The 18,781-nt window shown below is 46.0% G+C and overlaps 3 protein-coding genes across 3 annotated transcripts in view; 2 read left to right on the top strand and 1 right to left on the bottom strand.

The window, feature by feature from the left end:
* T265_01069 (hypothetical protein) overlaps window positions 1–18,781 on the bottom strand; it is a gene marked incomplete at both ends in the record, with an annotated part of 54,769 nt that overhangs the window by 18,590 nt on the left and 17,398 nt on the right. The window contains 3 exons of the mRNA XM_009165012.1: window positions 11,201–11,547; window positions 13,377–13,562; window positions 16,873–17,038. Coding sequence (XP_009163276.1) covers window positions 11,201–11,547; window positions 13,377–13,562; window positions 16,873–17,038 — 699 coding nt within the window. The remainder of the gene's footprint in view (window positions 1–11,200; window positions 11,548–13,376; window positions 13,563–16,872; window positions 17,039–18,781) is intronic.
* Window positions 4,098–4,421, top strand: T265_01070 (hypothetical protein; the record flags this gene model as incomplete). Its single annotated transcript, XM_009165013.1, has 1 exon — window positions 4,098–4,421. One exon carries the CDS (start codon window positions 4,098–4,100, stop codon window positions 4,419–4,421), a length of 324 nt encoding a protein of 107 aa, XP_009163277.1.
* T265_01071 (hypothetical protein) overlaps window positions 17,484–18,781 on the top strand; it is a gene marked incomplete at both ends in the record, with an annotated part of 3,336 nt that continues 2,038 nt past the window's right edge. The window contains one exon of the mRNA XM_009165014.1: window positions 17,484–17,517. Within this exon, the coding sequence (XP_009163278.1) occupies window positions 17,484–17,517 (34 nt within the window). The remainder of the gene's footprint in view (window positions 17,518–18,781) is intronic.

Raw genomic sequence — 18,781 nt, forward strand, 5'->3', positions numbered from 1 at the left:
TGACGGATCGGATGCCAACCACTGGGAAGACTTCCGACGATTTCAAGGACGGATTGAAGGTAAAGGCTGAAGTACGGGGTTCTCACGCGGTTGAATCGCTACAGCTCAAAATGGCTGCTGGAACTGCAGCTACACTACGAACATACGGCGCCAGCAATGATTTATCACAATGTCTTGTAACCTGCAAAGACATGGCCAAAATGTTGAGGAGATAACCGGCACGGTAACTTTGTGTTGATCCATCATCCTTTCATCCTACCACAAGTTGTTTAGTTCTATAGATCACCTGTTGAGGCACCTGACGATGAGACGCTTTCCGAAAAGAGCCACGAAAGTCCTTTTGTGTCGTGCGGAATCGCCTTCATCTTCACCATACAGCTGATCCATTATCAACACCTCCAACACAAGTTCGGAATAAGTTTAAACATTTCAAGTGGTGGATTTGGGCACATAAACTACTGGGTGATATGGAAAACGGGTACGTAATTGGTAAGGTAGTGAAGTCTTGGTTCCGTGCAATTAATCAGGGTAAACCAGATTGCAGAACATGAAAAGAGAAACACAGGATTGCGGTATGTGGCAACTACTGGACTTGGACAGCGTGGATATGCGTTGGGCTCAAACTGAGAGGACTGTTCGATAGCATTTTCAAGGGGATGCCACGAGCGTCAAAGTAGTTGCTGAATACGGAGGTGTGTAAGACATTCCTAAAGATTCCACTGCATTTACAGACGACTTAATGACCTATCTGTAAGACAACAGCCTGTCTTAGAAAGACCAGGGAAGAAGAGTAGGTCCGAAAGGAGAAACACAAGCATCAATGAGATTTAAGGGCACAAATAGCACCCTTATTTGAAAAGGATGAACGGAAAGTTGTTGGACTTTGGCAGACGGGGTCTCGGAGAGATGCGATCGTCTGAGGTGATTGATCAGGATGACTCCGAGGTACCTGATAGACGCACTGGACGGTGACGATAAGCTGTCACCGAGGTCTTGAATACTCAAACCAAAAAACGTCACCTGTGAGTAATGACCGTTATGTATGGATACAAAAGTGACAGTTTTACGACCCCCGCACAAAGTTCACGTTGCTACATGGCTGCAAATGTTTCGGACGATTTTATTGGATAATTGGTGGATTTGTTTTTTGGAAACACTACGCTTTTTAACTCAAAATCTTTGTCCGACCAAAATTGCTCGCGTTTTATGTAAGGCAAACCAAGATCCCATTCTACTGTCAGCCTAAACCCGCGAGGTTTCGCTTGTTATGTGGGTCACTGGGGGTCAGTTACATGAAGTTGAGCGGGGCATAGGGTCTAGTTCTACCGGTTCACCTATTGTAACGATTCATCTTGAGCGTCATTAAGATAAGATTATAATAATAAAAATAATCGTTCAGCTGTAACACCCTCTTGATGCCCAGCTGCCATGCCACACGAAGGAAGTACAAGGGCTGGACTGCCAGGTTGCCAGAGCGTAGACAGGAGAGGTCGAGAGCCAGAGGTCGGGTTCGACCACGGACCTTCCGGTCAGTAAATTCGCGCTCTCACCCCCTTGAGCGTCATTAACAATTTTTGTTGGTCTATGTGGGTGAACTTTCGTTCAGAATGTATTTAGAACCCGTGGGGGGAAAATCAGGTCCAGACCACTGAAAAAGCATTTTGGAAGGGTGTACAGTAAATTTTCACATTTGATGGGAGTTTAGAAAGGTATCTCCATGAGATAAAAAACGATGGGATATTGTACAGTCAAATATCGATCACCCCAAACGTTGTCTTCCACCATAGAGGCCAAGATGGCTCAAGTGGTTAGAGCACGAATATACTGACCAGAAGGTCCGTGGTTCGAACTCAACCTCTGCCTTTCGACTTCCCCTGTCTAGACTTTGACAACCTGGCAGTATCCCAGTCCTCGTGCTTCCTCCGAGTAGCACGGCAGCTAGTGCTACAGCTGGGCGATTTTTTTGTCTTTCGCCATCAACAGATCGCTGAAGCCTTCGTAGCTGGTTTAGTGAATGCCTGTTATCCAATTTCAGTAAAAGGAGTTTCAAGGAGCTCCTGCACATCACGTCTGACAATACAGACAACCGGTTTTCAGTTTATGTCGTAATAGTTTACTACAAAACGACTTTAAGCGAGTAGGTACGGTCAGGTAACATAACGAGAAACTGCACCCTGACGAAAAAAAGACGGGCCCGTGTTACGAAGTACAGTTTTCCGGTAGTAGTTCGCGAGGACAACACACACACGGTGGAAAATACCGAAGGTTTCATCACATTTGTACACTAATTGTGAACATTCACTTTATCGACCAAGAAAATCAAGGTACTCTCTTTATGATACAGTTTTTAACAACCTTCGTAAAGGTACAGTGAGTTTTTTCCGCATCGACGGAGCTGAATGTTCCATATATTTGAGTACCTGGATTCGGTACTATGAGCCGGCATATTGATCCTCAGGTTCAGTCATCTAATTCGCTACGAATGGGTGACATATGTGACGTGATATGATTCAGTATGATCAGCCACGGGACCGTGGGCAGACGAACATCTAGCGGAGAAGCGTATATGTGAGATGAAATGCCTTTCTCCTGTTCTAATTTCAGAACAGCGGCAATATGGCTGATAGTCTAAGGGGCTACATGGAAACAAATTGATCTCCACTGTAAATATTAGACAGATGGAGGTGCATTGGTTGACAAAAAATGGTCACTGAGAAGGAGTTGCGGGTGAGAAGCACGCATCTGAAGGGGGTTGCTTCACGGTAGCACACTAAGCGACACTTCGGTTATTACTATTTAGAGTTTCTATTTTAACCGGTTGTCTCGTGTGTGTGGCGACCGTGAGAAAGCGACCATGCTTGGCAGTTTGTCAAACAGAAACCAACTGAATTACAACCCACTGCAGTGTTGGTCGTCCACCTCTCCGTGACTACGACCAAGGAGGTATGGAAGAATAGGAGGTGATAAATTAGTCGCGGTGGGAAAAGGCGCCGCAAAAATGACCCGCTACTGAGGAAATGCCTAGCTGACAGTATTGTACACATAATCGCCCACATGATACAGTCAAGTTCCATTGCAATAGCCCGTTCTCAGTAATGCGTCAATTATCAATCGATCCTAACCGAAAGCAGACATTTTTTGAATAGTGATCGGACGGTGAGCGTCTAAACCAAATAAAGCTAATCAAACATCATAATCGGGCTCCGCAGTGAGATCCCTGAACTATGGCTCTGATTCACATACAAGGTTAGCAGAGGATTCAGGCAATCACGAGACAAATCCCTGGTTTATTGCGTTCTTTAGCTGAAGGTGCCACCTAAAGGCTGCCGTAGAATTCAGCTGAGCTGATGAGCAAGGTTCCGAAGTATTGATCTGTACAAACGGATCGAAGAGAGACAGATCGAAAGCCGCTCAATTTGATCAATCCTACCGCATTACTTGATAATCTTAGTGATGAAACCGCGAAACGTAGTTGAGCAATCAGGACCAACGGTAATGAATGAAATCCATCGGTTGAGAGACGAAGCACCTGACAGACGGACCGCTTGCAACCACTTCTCACGCATGACCTGTGGTCATGTGTTACACGTGACACGAACATATTGGGCTTGGACTAGTGGGATACTGCACCACAAAGAAGCAAGTGAGCGATCGTAAGTCGGCTATCGGGAGTGGGCACTTGAAAGATAGAAGCAATGAAACAAGCCAATCACGTGAAACCTGATGAGCAGGATCACGACACAAATCCGCCGGTATAATTGTGCAAGGAAGTCCCCTCACGGTACAGTACATTGAATGCGCTGAGCGTCTACCGACGAATCATACCGGTTGACTTGGATAAGGTTAAACACATGAGAAAAAAGTTGTACGCATATTAAGCTTTCCAGTACAGCATTCGGATGACAGTGCTTACGTTTGCATAGGCAAGTTACACCTGGAGCCTATGCTTTGCTGTCATTTGCGACGTGAGCTACTGCAACTTTGTAGATAGGCGTCATTCCGTCCCACGTTCCTCACCGTGGGAAGTTGTGGCTTTCAGACAGTCGAACACAACATACTGTGCATTGGTCCAAAACACAACCATTGGCGGGGTAGATATGAAACTAGATTCGCTAGTGGTAGTGTACACCAGAAAGCAACACACCACTGTGCATTGTCAAGATACCGCAGCCTGGGCCATTATCAAACGATCCACGATCCTATCAGCTGGCAGTACCATAGAGGTGAACTCTTTTGACGGATGTCTCGTATTATCCTTACCAGCGAACGACAGCCAGGGACTAGATGTGCTAGATACGATGGTTCGTGTTACTACAGGCCTTAATCTACCCACCGTGGAGATGGCGAAAGCCACGAAGTCGACGGATAGGTGGTTATGCCAATTCAGTGTGGACAATAATGGTGGCAAAGCCATTAAGTGATGATGCGGATGCTTGACAACTTGTGGGAATGCATCGTAACAGGAGCTAGATAGTTGAAAACCACAGGAATGGTGATGATTCAAAGAGCCTCAGGAATACAAGCAGCACATAGCAAGGTGACTGGTCAGTGATTGAAAGTTTCGCTTACGAATCAATTATTGATCGTCTCTGATACGGTTATACACAAGCCATGACACATTAAAAGCGTTCGGTTGGGTAAACAGTTCTCTGAAGTAACGTTTTCCGTGGACTTTCGAAAGCTCGTCCATCTGAAGCAAGTTGGTTCTGTCAAAAACCACCCAAATTTTTTTGGCATTAACAGTCTTGACCCATATGATGTTCCAGATGCATAAAGGTCAAAGGCAAAAAGTCGCCTAAACGAACTGGACGTGCTTTTGGAACGTGGTGGGATCGAGCACAGGATGACAGAGTAGAGTTTGCATTAAACAGAGAAGCTGATTTCACATTGAAACGCGAATTGTTATATCCTATTCTGATTGCAGCAAACAACTTCGTATTTCCGATTGCGGCCAAACCGTCCCACACTGAAGTTGGGGCGATCACGCATCGTATAAGGAAGGACCTATAATCACCGCCGACTAAGGTAAGATCAGGTAATCTAATCTGAGAAAAGGTGAACGAAGAAGACAATAGTAAGGAAGGAATAGGGTCATAAAAACGAACGAAATCAGTGTGATTAAAAATGTAGACGGACTGTGGGCGTTAAATTGTTGAATTGCTATGCAGACGATGGAGGAGTGTATTGGGAGATTCGATCCATGATACGGATGTGTGTGGAGAATTTTTCCAAGAGACGACTCCTTCAGAAGGGGCCACTTTTGGTTCCACTCTTGACGCCTCTGTCGGGCTTCAAACCATCTACCAACTTGGATCAGGAACTGCCTTTTGAGACGTATTTTCGTCAAAGGTGGGAAATGCTCCGCGCTTCGTTGGCCTGGCGGACTAACATGCTTTTTTCTTGATCAGAAAAATCCAAACACTCGGTGCATGTGATACACGTGAGTCAAAGGAAGGAATTAGTGACAAACCCAGCCGTTTGTTGCGATCGGGACCTTATCTCTGCCGGTATAATCCAGATTTAATCGACATGATGTGACTCCCATCGCTGACTCATATGATTCATCTGTAGTGTGCAGAGATCACTCACGCCACCGCGTAGGTCGTCCGACTTTTCAGTGTCATGCCGCGGTTGACATGGTCGCCTCTGTTAGTTTCAGTTTTACTCATTTGGAGGCAATGCTGAGATCCCATCGGCTCATATTTGATGAAAACTAGGAGCTTCCCAATCTCATCCGTAGCACAGCGGCACATTCAGGCGATTTTTTAAAGGGAGAACAATTGCATAAGAAATGTAGGCCGAGATGGTGTTTGTTCGGAGGCCAGCCGTCCCTAATAACCGAAAACCACACCATTTGGACGGATGTGTCACGTGCAGGGCACGGGCCAAACGAAGGCATGCCCTGATTGGTCAGAATGCCAGCCAATCCGAGTCGAGCATCCTTGACTCGACGCTTCTCGCTCCCTCACGGAGATTCTGGTACGATCTTGTGGAACACTCGGTGACTACACTATAAATACCGTTGTAATAATTTTCCTTTGTCTTCATAAAGGGCTGTGTGGAGCTACCGTGCCTTTTGATATACTATAGTGGGCGGAGCAGGAAGCCAAGGGACCGATACAGAGTTGCACTACCGTTCAGCAAGACACAATATTACAGTTGAAACGACTGATTGGAATTACGAAAACCTCCGGGTGAAACTATTCCTGTGAGTGGCTGGCTTCGCATGTGTGAAGGGTTTCGCTCTCATTTGAGCTAACCACCGGTACTTATTCTGACCTGATCATGTTATCCGGATGTTGCCTGGCTATTGTAAGAGGTAATCGCGTGTGCCGAAGCATCAATCCAAAACATTCAACCATAAGGGGGTGATGACATGACTTTCAGACTAACTGCTTCGAAATATGGGACAGTCATTTGTCAAAAGACAACGAACTCTCTACTGATACAGCGAAGGTGCATGCTTCCACCAGACTGCAAAATCCCAAAAAAGCAGGTATAATTATTCAATAGACAAGAGCAGATTCCAAACCTATGAGTGGCAGTCTGTCTGGTGATTCACTGGTGTCACGCCCATCGGTGTTGGACAGTCACGATGTTACTCCATTTACAGGTTACTTTGCTTGTCGTCAGATGGACGCACCTATACTGCCCTTCGGTGTTTACAGATGTAAAAGTTGCTATGTTTAGTCACACACGACAACATCTCAAGACGCCGTAATTGTCCTTAATGTTGTCCTCAAGAGTTTGTTCGCTGCGGTCTAGCCACGGCTAACGCAATTAAAACAATTCCTTTGATGTGAGAAACTGCTCATAGGGTTGTTGAAAATGCTTTCCCGTTAGTACCAACTTAAGTTACAAATGAGTGTAGTTCACCAGGCCAGGAACTCACTAGGCCATCAACTTGGGCTTCGCTGTGTCCGTTGCCAGACTAGGCATTCGATTAGTGACGAAAGGGATGAAAAACAGCTTCAGAAGGGAAATCAATACCAGTTGAGCACCAGCGAAACTGAATTTTTTTTCTACCTTATAACCCAATACAGACGGCTTGATCTGAGTCGAAAATGAAGTAGTTTATGAATACGAAGGTGCATGAAAGGCATCCACATGTGGGATTGGGTAGCCGGTAGAGAACAGTACGCGACAGAAAAGCTCGGTTATACGACTGGATGGATGCGAACATACTGTTGGACCACAGTGATAATGGGTAATCGTCCAGCTGTGACACCCTTTCGGCGCCTAGCTGCTACACCACCCGAAGGAAGCACGAGGGCTGGGATAGTGCCAGGTTGTTCAAGCCTAGATAGGGTAAGCCGAGAGGCGGGTTCGAGCCACGGGCCTTCCGGCCAGTAAATTCGCGCTATAACTACTGAGCCGTCTCGCCCACTTTGATGCTTAGTTAAATATTTAGCGATTGGGCGAAAATGTATGCACATCCAACCGTTGATTTGCAGCAAACTACATGAGTGCTAAAGAAGTAAATAGTCAGCAGCCTGGAATTGCTTTTTTCACAGTCGATCCCCGTCTTTGCAACGTTTAGGCCTCGTTCAAACAACTGGTTCAGTGATTCACAAAGGACCTGATGATTACCAAGCAATATGCTTTGAAGTCTACAGTAGTTTTACACTAAAAGTATCGTTAGATCCCAAAAAACCCAAGTGTCACGGAGTTTTTCGACCATTATTGGGAAATGAGACTCCACGCGTTCAGTAGTTGCAGGATCTGAACACATTTTCAACATAATGGCATGAAGGAATATTAATTTTGAACGTTCGGTGGGCACTTTTCTCCTACAGATAACGCACGTGACGCTGTCAGGCCAACCATAGTGTGAGACTATACGAATTTACCGATGGAGACGATGGTACAGGTGTACCGGCGGATACTACTGATGAGGCATGCGAGTAGTGTATGGTTTTCTCGTAACTCCGCCTCGCGTCCAACGGAAGGTGGGGTGTATTACAGAACCCGTGACACTACTTTTCAGCGTTCGTTTACAATTGCTTGATAGTCAATGAATATCCACGAAAGTTCAAGAAGACGCGTGAGGATATTCAGTTTCTAAAAATAAGGTGCATATGTGATGTTTACTTTCCTGTCCAATAATTTGTAACTGCTTAGTTAGTGTTTGCTAATAAACGACTTCGCGGCGGAGGACTTTCCTCTTTCTCTGTGCACGTACGTCTTCCCCAATGCACCATCGTGACGTGTCGTGCTTCCGTAAGTTTATTCTTATACGTCCTTTCTGTAAATGTCTTCGTATTTCGTGTCTGCGGTCGATTGAAAAATCAAAGGAAAATATTAATGGTTCGCAATTTATTATCCAGACATAATCGACCTAGGAGACCCATTGTTTCGCAACCTGCACTGATTACCAGAATGCCATAGGTGATTGACGGAGTTACTTAAGGTTTATCCCGAGTGCATTAAATGTTTTATTTCCGATCCCGGTTATTTATTCGAAGCAGAGCGTTGTTCTATATATAACCAGACTGTATATACGATTAGTATGATGTTTTGTCGCAAGGCGGAGAGGAAAACAACTACCAGTCGAATGTGACGTCATTTGTAATAGAGCTTATGGGTGGATCGGGGGACCGGTGGTTCACAAGTCGTCGAAGGTAGACGTGACAAAAAGAGCTGAACGACCGATCATAGCCCAGATTCAGTAGGCCAATGGAAATAGCTAGCTCATTCAATCTCCCACTCATACGACGAGAATGTAGCTGAATGGAAGAACCAACTACACATTTGCCAGTTGGTGTGAAACCAGGTTCGCCATTTCTATGAATCTATTCGAATTTCACACAGGATTTGTTCGGTATGCAAGTGATGGTCCCATGGTCCCCGTTGACAGACAAGCTGCACGAGCTTGATTTCCTCACTATCCTTTGACAAGCGAGTTTATTAGCCCGTTTGGCGATTCAGTTGATTATTGTGAGTGCACATCCCACAGCTTCTGGAAGCTGGTCTGTCACACATGTCCGTTCTCGTGAAATGCGTGATTCTCTAGCAGAGAAGGATGAAAAGCAGTGTTGCCTATTGACCTAGTTCAGAGACGCCAGTATGCATACACTCCCTGTTCAGCCTGTGATCTCTCTCTCTCTCTCTGTGTGTGTGTGTGTGTCTAGAAGTAAAGTGCGACAAAAGTTCGCCAGAAGATCAACGTTTTCGCGACTCAACCAACTCTACTCAAAACCCTACACCTGGAGTGAACGCTCCAAAGCGAAACGCGGTTGTTGAAGGGCCGAATTTTGTGACATCAACTGAAACCTCTTCCCAGGACTGAAAAGAAGACATTCTGCTAGTTCTGTTGCACCCCCAAAGAGAAGACACATCGATACCTTAGTTTCGGCAGCGAGTCACAAAACGGTCGACATCTCCGTGGTAGATTTGTGACACGATTGTGGGCAAGATCCAATCTGAGATGACAGGTGAATTAGAACACTAGCAGCCTGGGACATGTCACATGATAACAATACGATGAGATGAGACAACTTCCATGTGTCATAGAAGAAGCGAGAGTTCAAAACGTATTGATCTGCCTATGGTTACTTAGTATTTCTGAGTAACGTCTACTGCAAGCAGTGCAATGATTCTTAGTTGAGAATGTCTTGGAAACACAAACAGCTTTGGTGGCCCGGCTGAAGCACTGGTACTTCTCAACAAAGTGCATCTATTCACATTGATTGAAGTGAAAAACTTCACGCAAAAACTCTGTTAACCAATAACGGGCGTCACAGTGGCATCATACAAGCCTATCCCTAACCAGAAGGAAATAGCTGTGTCCAGGAGACATTTTTTGTCAGTCTCCATGGTGTTTCCTCTTGGAACGGAAGCATAGTTATTCGTCGGTTTTCTAGCGTAATTTGGTATTGCGAACTTTCACGTGAATATCTATTGAAATGACACAAAGGAAACAAAAGTAAGTAGTCTACTGGTAAAACTTTTACTTCTGGTGAGTCCGCATCAAGGCGAGGGCACTGGGTCAGGGTTTCGCTCTTATCAGATCTCATTAGTAGTGCATATTCTTGACTGTGCCGGGGTTTGAACATCTGTCCTTCGAAGCACAATTGGACACACCAGGCTTATTGCGTTTGAACAAGCGAACCTATTCACGCTTGGGAATGTCCGCGAAATTTGTGAGCAAAATCCGGTCCGCATAGTCACATACTTCTGATAGTGTATCAGAATCTCCCTAAAAGTGATGTATAAAAAGAATGTCTACTCTTCCATTTTCGTCCAACTTCCTTATCGAAGAAATAATGAGAAGAACGCTGGAGGGCCTCCAAAACCCCGGTGTTCAAACTGTTGCCAGCGAGAGCCTTGTGGAGCGGGAGTACGCAGAGGACATCGGTCCAAACCTTCGAAGTCGAACACAAAGCGCAAGCGATACACTGACCACCGTACATAATTAGAAAACATACATCTGGTTGTGCAGCAGGTACTTTAGTCAAGGGGAGATTCAGCACTGTCAACTGAAGTCACGTGCTACACATGCCGAAACATCGTCTAGCGAGATGTTCTCCGTGCCTCTTTCAGAATGCCGCAAATCGTGAGGTGGACAACGTGACATGGGAGCGGTGTGAAAAACATTGCGGAGAGTTCAGATATTGTTGGCGATGTCTGCCTTTTAGGATAGAGTCCCCGTGACCCACCTGGGTTTGGCCGAAGGAATTAAAACAAATCGCGGGTAAACTACGTCAGTGGCGTTTGTGTTGTCAGTTTCTTTCCAGATTGTCTGATTAAGTGCCTGGATGCGTGGGAGCCTCAGGATGCTTGTAGCAGGAGTCCTCACTCGCCCACTGTTTTCCCTTTTCACTTAAGGCCCCTCAAACAACTAGATAAATATTGGAATAAATTAAATGAATTTGGTTCGTGTGGCAGTCAAGAACCCGTATCAACATTGATGCTACTGTCTCTGATGATGATGACGATGATGTCAATGACAACGTATCAGCGTTGTATTGCTACCTGAAGTCCTGACAGGCAGGAGTTGGTGGATCGCCGTTCTTGGATTTGGGCAAAAACAATCACGCAACCAAGGCTTGGACTCCTTTGACTGTTCAGACGTGATAATCCAAGTGTGTCCAGACTGTACCGATGGAATAGTGGTAACAGGCTGGCAACGTGCGTCAGATGTGCAGAGTTCACGAAACTGACTGAGCTACTGGAAACTAACGCCACACACGCAACTTACCGATCCTTATTGGAACAGGTTCTCAGCGGCGCGTGGGCGCTCGAGTTGGGAGCTGGTTTGGACAACGGGATTGCGTATTCGCCTTTACACTCCAGTCCACCGTTGAAATAGTACTGCTGCTCTCCACGTGAAGCGGGTTGTTCACCATCACTGGATTGAGAAGCTGGGGTGACTAAAATGGTGCAGTTTTTATTCGGAGCTAGCGCATGACTGGCTGAATTGGTGCCGACTCGAGACTCATTCGACGGATTGGTTCGGTCTGCAGGGTCCTCCCCGTTGCTGTGCTTTGGTCCGGCAGTCGGGAAGGATCGCTGAACCATTGTGTGATCACCTGCCTTCTGGTCAGTCTTTGTACGAGTAGAGGAAGGGACAAGAGAAAAAGGAGAAAGGAGAGAACATGTGTAACACAATCGGTACTGAAGCGTAAAAAGAGGAAGTGGTGAGTTAGGGACTGGCACAGACAGAACCATAGGCCATAGCAAGCAGTTGTCCATCTAGTCACATCAAGTAGGCCTCAGTAACCTTGGAACAATCAAAATTATTATGGGCTGCTTGACATTAAGTTCACTCTTGAGAAAGACAGCAACATATTTGGCGGTTGCGTCGAAAAATCGTTCGGCTGTAACACTTTTTCGGCGCCTAGCTGTCATGCCACCCGAAGGAAGCACGAGGGCTTGGATGCTGCTGGGTCACCCAAGCCTAGACAGAGGAAGTCGAGAGGCAGAGGTCTGGTTCGAACCCCAGACCTTCTGCTAAGAAATTCGCGCTCTAATCACTGAGCCATCTCGGTTGCAAAGCCTACTTGTCCTCAGTTAATCACTCACCGAGGATGTAATCCCTGTTCGCCAGAGCACAGTGTCTGATAGGGACCATATATTAGTCGTACAGTGGCTACATCTGTTACAGTTTCGTTCAACGATGATTTTTGGGGAGGGGCGGTAGCTGATGTAATTGGTGCGTTAATACTTGGTTATGAGTGGGCTTTTCATTGGAGCGATTTGGAGAGGAGCTATGCATTGAAGGCAATAGCCAGGCTGCACCAGCGCCATTGAGGGCGAGACTGGACCATGTCTGGCGATGTCTATAACCACCGATGTGTCCTGTCTCGGTGTCCTAATCCAGAAAGACGGCCACGACCAGCGCAACTGAGTTTGCTGATAATGGCTTTCATACTTCGTTGCTAAGTCAGTGTTTGACCCCTTTTGACTCGTTTTCACCCTTCATATTGCTTTGAGGAACTGGCTCTTCGACGAAGTCGGTCAACTGGCATACGGAGAAGGTGACCAAGCCAGCGCAAACTATGGCGTGTGATCAGCCCACCTATCGTGGGCGAGTTACCTCTTCCAAAAACCATTCGATGTACGTCAGCATTACTGGTCCGGTGTTCCCACCAGACTCTGGCAATGCTCGAAAGATATCGATGGTCAAACAGTGATGTTGTCGGCACGCAGCAGCTTGGTTTCTGACCGACACCGTCAGGTCACCCACATCCAGATAGGAACAAACAAAAGGCCAAAGATTGATCATCATAGGCTTTCCGTTAGGTAGCTGGCGCCTTGAACTGTTTTAGGCGATACGCACGTGCCAATGATGCTCCCGCACAGAATGGGTCAACGATAGCATCGGGAAGAATGTTCCTCATTAGGTGGTCAGAGCGACTGACTGCCTATTGACTCACCAAGTTGACAGAATACACGGAGAAGTAGTAGGATTATTTGAGTCCAATATATTTGTAAGTAGTACGTCCGTGTCAGTGTGAGAGTCACATGAAAACCTCACTGAGGGTACTGACAACAGATATTTGTGTTAGGTTAGCCCCAGGTCCCCGTCCCCATTTATCTCTCATCTTTTCAGTATAAGACTTCCTTTGAATTGAATTGTCGATGATGATGATGATGATGACGATGAGGAACAGACTACAACGCACACAGATCAACTGTATCGTGACATTGGCATAGATACAGTTAATAGACGCTAATTGTTGGAAGGAAGCAACCTGATATCAAGGTGATCGTGAAAAGTCTGAGTGATGTTCAGAAGAGCATGGTGGTAGGAATGAGTTACTGTTACTAGGCCCACAAAAAAGGATGAGTAGAGTCAATCACAGCAACACCAGTTTCTTGTGCTGGAGGCTAATGAGACGGATAGGGAACGATACTGAATAGTGCTCACTTACCGGGACTGGGGCGGGACTCTCCAGTTTCGTAAGGACCAGATTAACAGTTTTCATAAACGCTTGTGCATCCTCAGTGTCGGGAAAATGCAGTCCATATACACGTAGAGTGATAGGATCACGCCATTCTTGAAACTGCCCGTGGGACTGGTACTCTAGTCCAGCTTTGAGAACCGAATTGACCACGATCTGTGGGATACACAGTTAGGGGTGTGAGATGGTGATAAAAAGCGATAAGAAACTGTAGGGAACATAAAGGTGTCGTGTAATGGAACGGGGAAAACAAGGGCATCAACTATCAGAAGACGAACAGCAAAATAAAAACGCATACATTGTGTTTGACTAATTGTTGTCTGAGTAGCTGGGTTTTTGACCCCAGAAGCCTTGGGGTCAGCGCATCGACCGCACTGAGGTGAGAAACTGTGACAGTAGGTCACGTGCTTTCCACACTTAAGAAGCGTTGTAGAAGAAAATACTCTGTTTATGCCACAATTTCTCTATATATCGAGGCGATACAGTTGAGCTACTTCATGTATTCGGATACCAAACCAAATAGTTATTTAAATACTGGGAGTTATGGCCGAGACGTCCATTTTATGACCAGAACTAACGTGGTCATTGACCTCATACTAAACAAAATTAGATCGACCTCGCGTGAGAAACAGAACAGGAATATACACCCATTTGCCAATTAAGTTGGTATTAAGGGACCTATTGAAAGAGGCAGTGGGATGCGTTAATTGTCAAAGCCTCCGCACAGTGCTCTTCGCAAGGCTTATTTTTTGATTGGCTGAGTCTGGTCATCAGGGCGTGCAGACCAGTTTCAGAATAGCACGTCCAATTGTATTATAGTTCGTTTTTACGATGCATATCCTGCCAGCAATAGGCAGGGTTGCGCTCACTAACTCGTTGGCGGATCAAAAAACGATCATAGAGACGGACTTGAGCATAGATCGGCTTCAATTACAGGACACAATCTCCTTTGTAATAAAGATTTTTTGATGATGGTTGCACACTACTAGGCCGTAAAAACGCCTACTATCAAGTCTTCATGGTCACAAGATGGGTGTAGAACTGACAACGGCCAGCTCAGCGGTTCAGGCACGAATTTACTGACCCGAAGGTTAGAACTTGGCTGTTCCTGCTCCGGCTTGGATAGCCTGGCAGCACCTCAGCTCTCGTGCTCAATGGGGGTGGGATGGCAGATATGCTGAACGATTATTATCACTATTATCATTATTACCACTCTTGCTAATATGATTGGCGACGGCAGCTGTTCTACTGGGCTAATATCTAATGGGCAATATAGCACGATGAAGTCCGGATCAAGCAGTGGTCAGAGTCAGGATCGAAGGAAGGTTTACCGAAGGGTGAACGCACCTAGCAAGGAAAATCCATAGAAAATTTACCTCACTGGCAGAAACAAAGTTGGCCCAAACAGCCACATTACCAAGATGTGTGTTATGACAAATCGCATCTGAAAAGCAATGCACCGTTGGACGGTAAAATGCATAGTATTATCACAGGAAGGTCACATTCCTGAAAGCAACCACTGAATGCCCGAAATCCACCGAGACTCTCAGCTCCGCTAGATGTTGATCAGACAAACAACACCCCCTCAATATGCAGCGCGTCACAGCCTTGTATCAAACCCAGACAGCGCGAGTCAGCGTTGATCAAGGTCAGACAACTCAGCTAGACGGCATGCGTCAGCACTGGACCAAGTTAGACACTGTCCCTCCAATAAATCGCTTGAGACCGTTGTATTTTCGCTCTCGCACGCACGCACTCGCTTGTTCGGAATATAGCCGTTGTGTTCCCTTCTGTGTCTTTTTTTGGCAACTAGGCACTGGAGCGGGTCAGCAGCAGATACCACAGTTTGGCGAATCAGCAGATATAAGAAGTATACATACACTGCGAAGTGATTCAATACGTCCCATATTTCGATACTCCATTCTCCAGAAATTAAAACTGAAGACACTGCCCAAGACAGAAAAGGTGTGCAACAACCCTGTGATGATACCAAAGGAGTGGCTCGAAACACAATATGGGTTTCCAAGGTTTGAACTACACCCAAAGTTCAGTTTGACTGGAAACCGCAAGCCAATAGTATGGTTGTTTCAGCTGTTACAATTTCTTTCGAGAGAAAGAATAGGAGACAGTATGACATTACGCTAGCCGGATTATTATGGTTGAGAAAACTAAGCTGGGAAGGTGGTGGGTTTGAGGCGTGAGCCCTTCCTGCTGCGTATTTGAACGTTTATCAAAGCTACTAACATTTGACGTGTCTCGTGCAATTCGGGGGTTGAGTTTACTGGTCGACATAGTTCACTTTCAAGCTATAGACTGATCATACATGGCTAAGTGAGAAGCGCTCACCGAGCAGACGACTTTGACATACCAGGTAGGTGGGCAAACCAACGTAACCCATGGGGATGTGAGTAACTCGCCCGTCATGAGCAAACCGGTCATTCTGAAGACTGTAGGACACAGCTCAGCCATGTCGACCTGATGTTGCTACCGCATAACGGCGACGCCCCGCGGAGACGTACCGTTAGACGCGGGAAGTCTTGGTATGTCTTCTGTGTCTAAAGACAGTACGCACCATGCTGCTACGGTGTACGGCTGAAGAACGCGCCGATGTCAGATCTGCAAGTGTTGCACGTGTTGGAGAGTTGGCAAAAGTTGAATTGGCCCTCTCCGTTCGAGGAGTTATCTTGCAAGGGTCAACCGAGACCCGTGTACATGTCCGGAGAGTGGACTTACAATTCAATTTATCAGCTATAAACCGTGTACCATAGGCACATTGATTCCAGGTGCTACAGTTTCGATCACAGGAAAACGGGAGAGTGTGGACATACAGCCAAGCCTTCAAGGCGATAGCACGTCTGATTAGTTCGAGAACTGGGTAGCTGCGCCTTGAAGGCGATAGCTTTCACGCACGAGCGCCATTGACTGCGCGATTGGGCCGTTCTTGCCAATGTCATTAACCACTGGTGAGTCGAGTCACGGGGTCCCTATCCAGGAGAACTCACGGGGGTTAACTTATCCATCACGTCGACTGGTTCACCTGAAAGCACGAGAAGTGCTTTGTAATTTTTAGGAGTGGAAGCAGGCGGTTTGACAGAGGTCTCATGGCGACAAAGTTAAGAACTAGTGCTGGTCAGAAGAAGGCCATCAGTGGGTGGCTGTAGAATTCGGAATAAAACCGGGCGAGTAATTTAGATGTTCTGAAGTGATCTCGAGAAATGCGTGAGTCATTCGTTCCTTCATCAGATAAACGGACAAATAAATAAATAAATTAGCTGATTAAGTAACTTGTTCTAGTCGAACATCTGTACTCTGTATTGACAACGCGGCGCGATATCATAAATTCAGCTGTCTTGAAGAAAATCTTAAACGGTCTCTCAAAAGTACTCGCACACTCAAGACTATATCACCACACAACAACACCAGTGTTGAAAACGGACGCTTCAATGTCGGGATAGATACAGCCTACCTGATTGTCCGGTTGACGCCATCCAACTATCCGAAACGCGTCAAAACCCTTCTGCTGCAAAACTTGAACCCACGATATGGCCCGAACACCACCACTTGGAACCCAAGTACGCTGCTCCGAATTGAACACCAACACAAAGGCTCGCGCAGTCGCAACAGGCGTCTCGCTGTGGAGAAATTATAAAAAAAACTCCATTGTCAAAACTTCTATTGGTTTAAAAAGTTCTGTGAAAATTAGATATTAACAGGTACAAACTTTTTTCTTTCGTTCAGCTGTAGCACCCTTCCGGTGCCTAACTGCGATGCCGCCAGAAGGAAGCACGAGGGCTGGGATACTGCCAGGTTGCCCAAGCTTAGACAGGGGAAGTCGGGAGGCAGAGGTCGGGTTCGAACCACGGACCTTCCGGTCAGTAAATTCGTGCTCTAACCACTTGAGCCATCTCGCCTCCCAGGTGCGAACTACGTATGGTGCTAACAATTACAAAATTAGACGTATTAAGAAAATGACTAAACAACAGTGATAGCAATCATTCAACTGTAACACAGTTTCGGTGCGTAGGTGTCATGCTGAGGTACCGTCAGACTGCCCAAGCCTAAACAGGAGTAGTCGAGATGCCAGGGTTGGGTTCGGACCACAGGTCTTGTGGTCAGTAAATTGGCGCTTTACCCAGTAAGCCATTTCGAGTTCAAGAAAATAGTGTCAGTGCAGATACAGTGTTTTTCTACCATCTGTTGAGACAAAAACCAACATGACCCAAGCCTGCTCTTCGTTGTGTCAGTGCAGATACAGTGTTTTTCTATCATCTGTTAAGACAAAAATGAACGTGATTTAAGCCTGCTCTTCCGGTTGGCTGAGTGGCTTTGTTCGCAACAAAGGATGATTCAGACACGCTAGTATCGGAAACGAAATGCACGTTCGTGGTAAGTTGGGTAACTTGTTCAATGGTGTACGTTTCGTTTTTTTGAAACTTTATCGTCCCAGGTAAGCCAAACGTTTTTGCTTCACTGAGTGATACACACCAAAGTCACTACAACTACACCTGATGACCGAGGTCACTGTGTACTTTCTCGTCATGCTACATAATCACACGTTTCCACTTAAGGTTATTTAAGGCCAAATTTAATCAGTCCCTCGTATGAAGATGGGTTTGATTCAAACCAACGTCGAAAACAAGAAGCGTACGGAGGCGTCCCAATGATGAGAATGGGAACTTGCGACTTCACTGTGGCAACGAGAGTGACCTTACGCGCAACAGTGAGAACAGGATTACAATTGGTAATCGTGAAGACAGAAATACCTGCAAATATCTAAGGGCTTTAGTGAACTTTCTCCAAACTCTATTGATCCTTTATGGTTGGTGCCGTTGAACAATAAAAAGAACACTTTGTGAACCCGAAAAACATTGTGTTGGATGTCTACAGTGTCTGCAAAAAAGCGCGTGGACTGGTGAGTAGTACTTTCATACAGTTTTTTTAGACCGACATGAGTTTTTCACACTTCAGCTTACATTTTCACCAAAGTCATACTGTGTGCCGAACAACCCTATCTTTTAACAAACTAATGTCACGTCCATCTTAGAGATGCCCGATTTGAAGGAAGGCGAGACGGGCTCTAGCGATTCCAACATTCACTTTGTCAGTAATATTGCCATCCGACGTAGTGCAACTAACCAGGCACGTAAATTGGTCCACTATCTCCAGTGGTTCCGACGCCAGGAATATCACTCATTCAATCTCTCAATAGAACTTTGAACGATGAGGGTGAAAATTGCATCGAAAATCGCGAGACAATATTAGTTAGATTATTTGACCTATATAGAAGGGGGCGAGATGGCCCAAGTGGTTAGAGCACAAATTTACCGACCACCGCCTCCCGACTTCCCCTGTCTAAGCTTGGGCAACCTGGCAGT

This window comes from Opisthorchis viverrini (assembly GCF_000715545.1).
Source record: "Opisthorchis viverrini unplaced genomic scaffold opera_v5_11, whole genome shotgun sequence".
NCBI lineage: Eukaryota > Metazoa > Platyhelminthes > Trematoda > Opisthorchiida > Opisthorchiidae > Opisthorchis > Opisthorchis viverrini.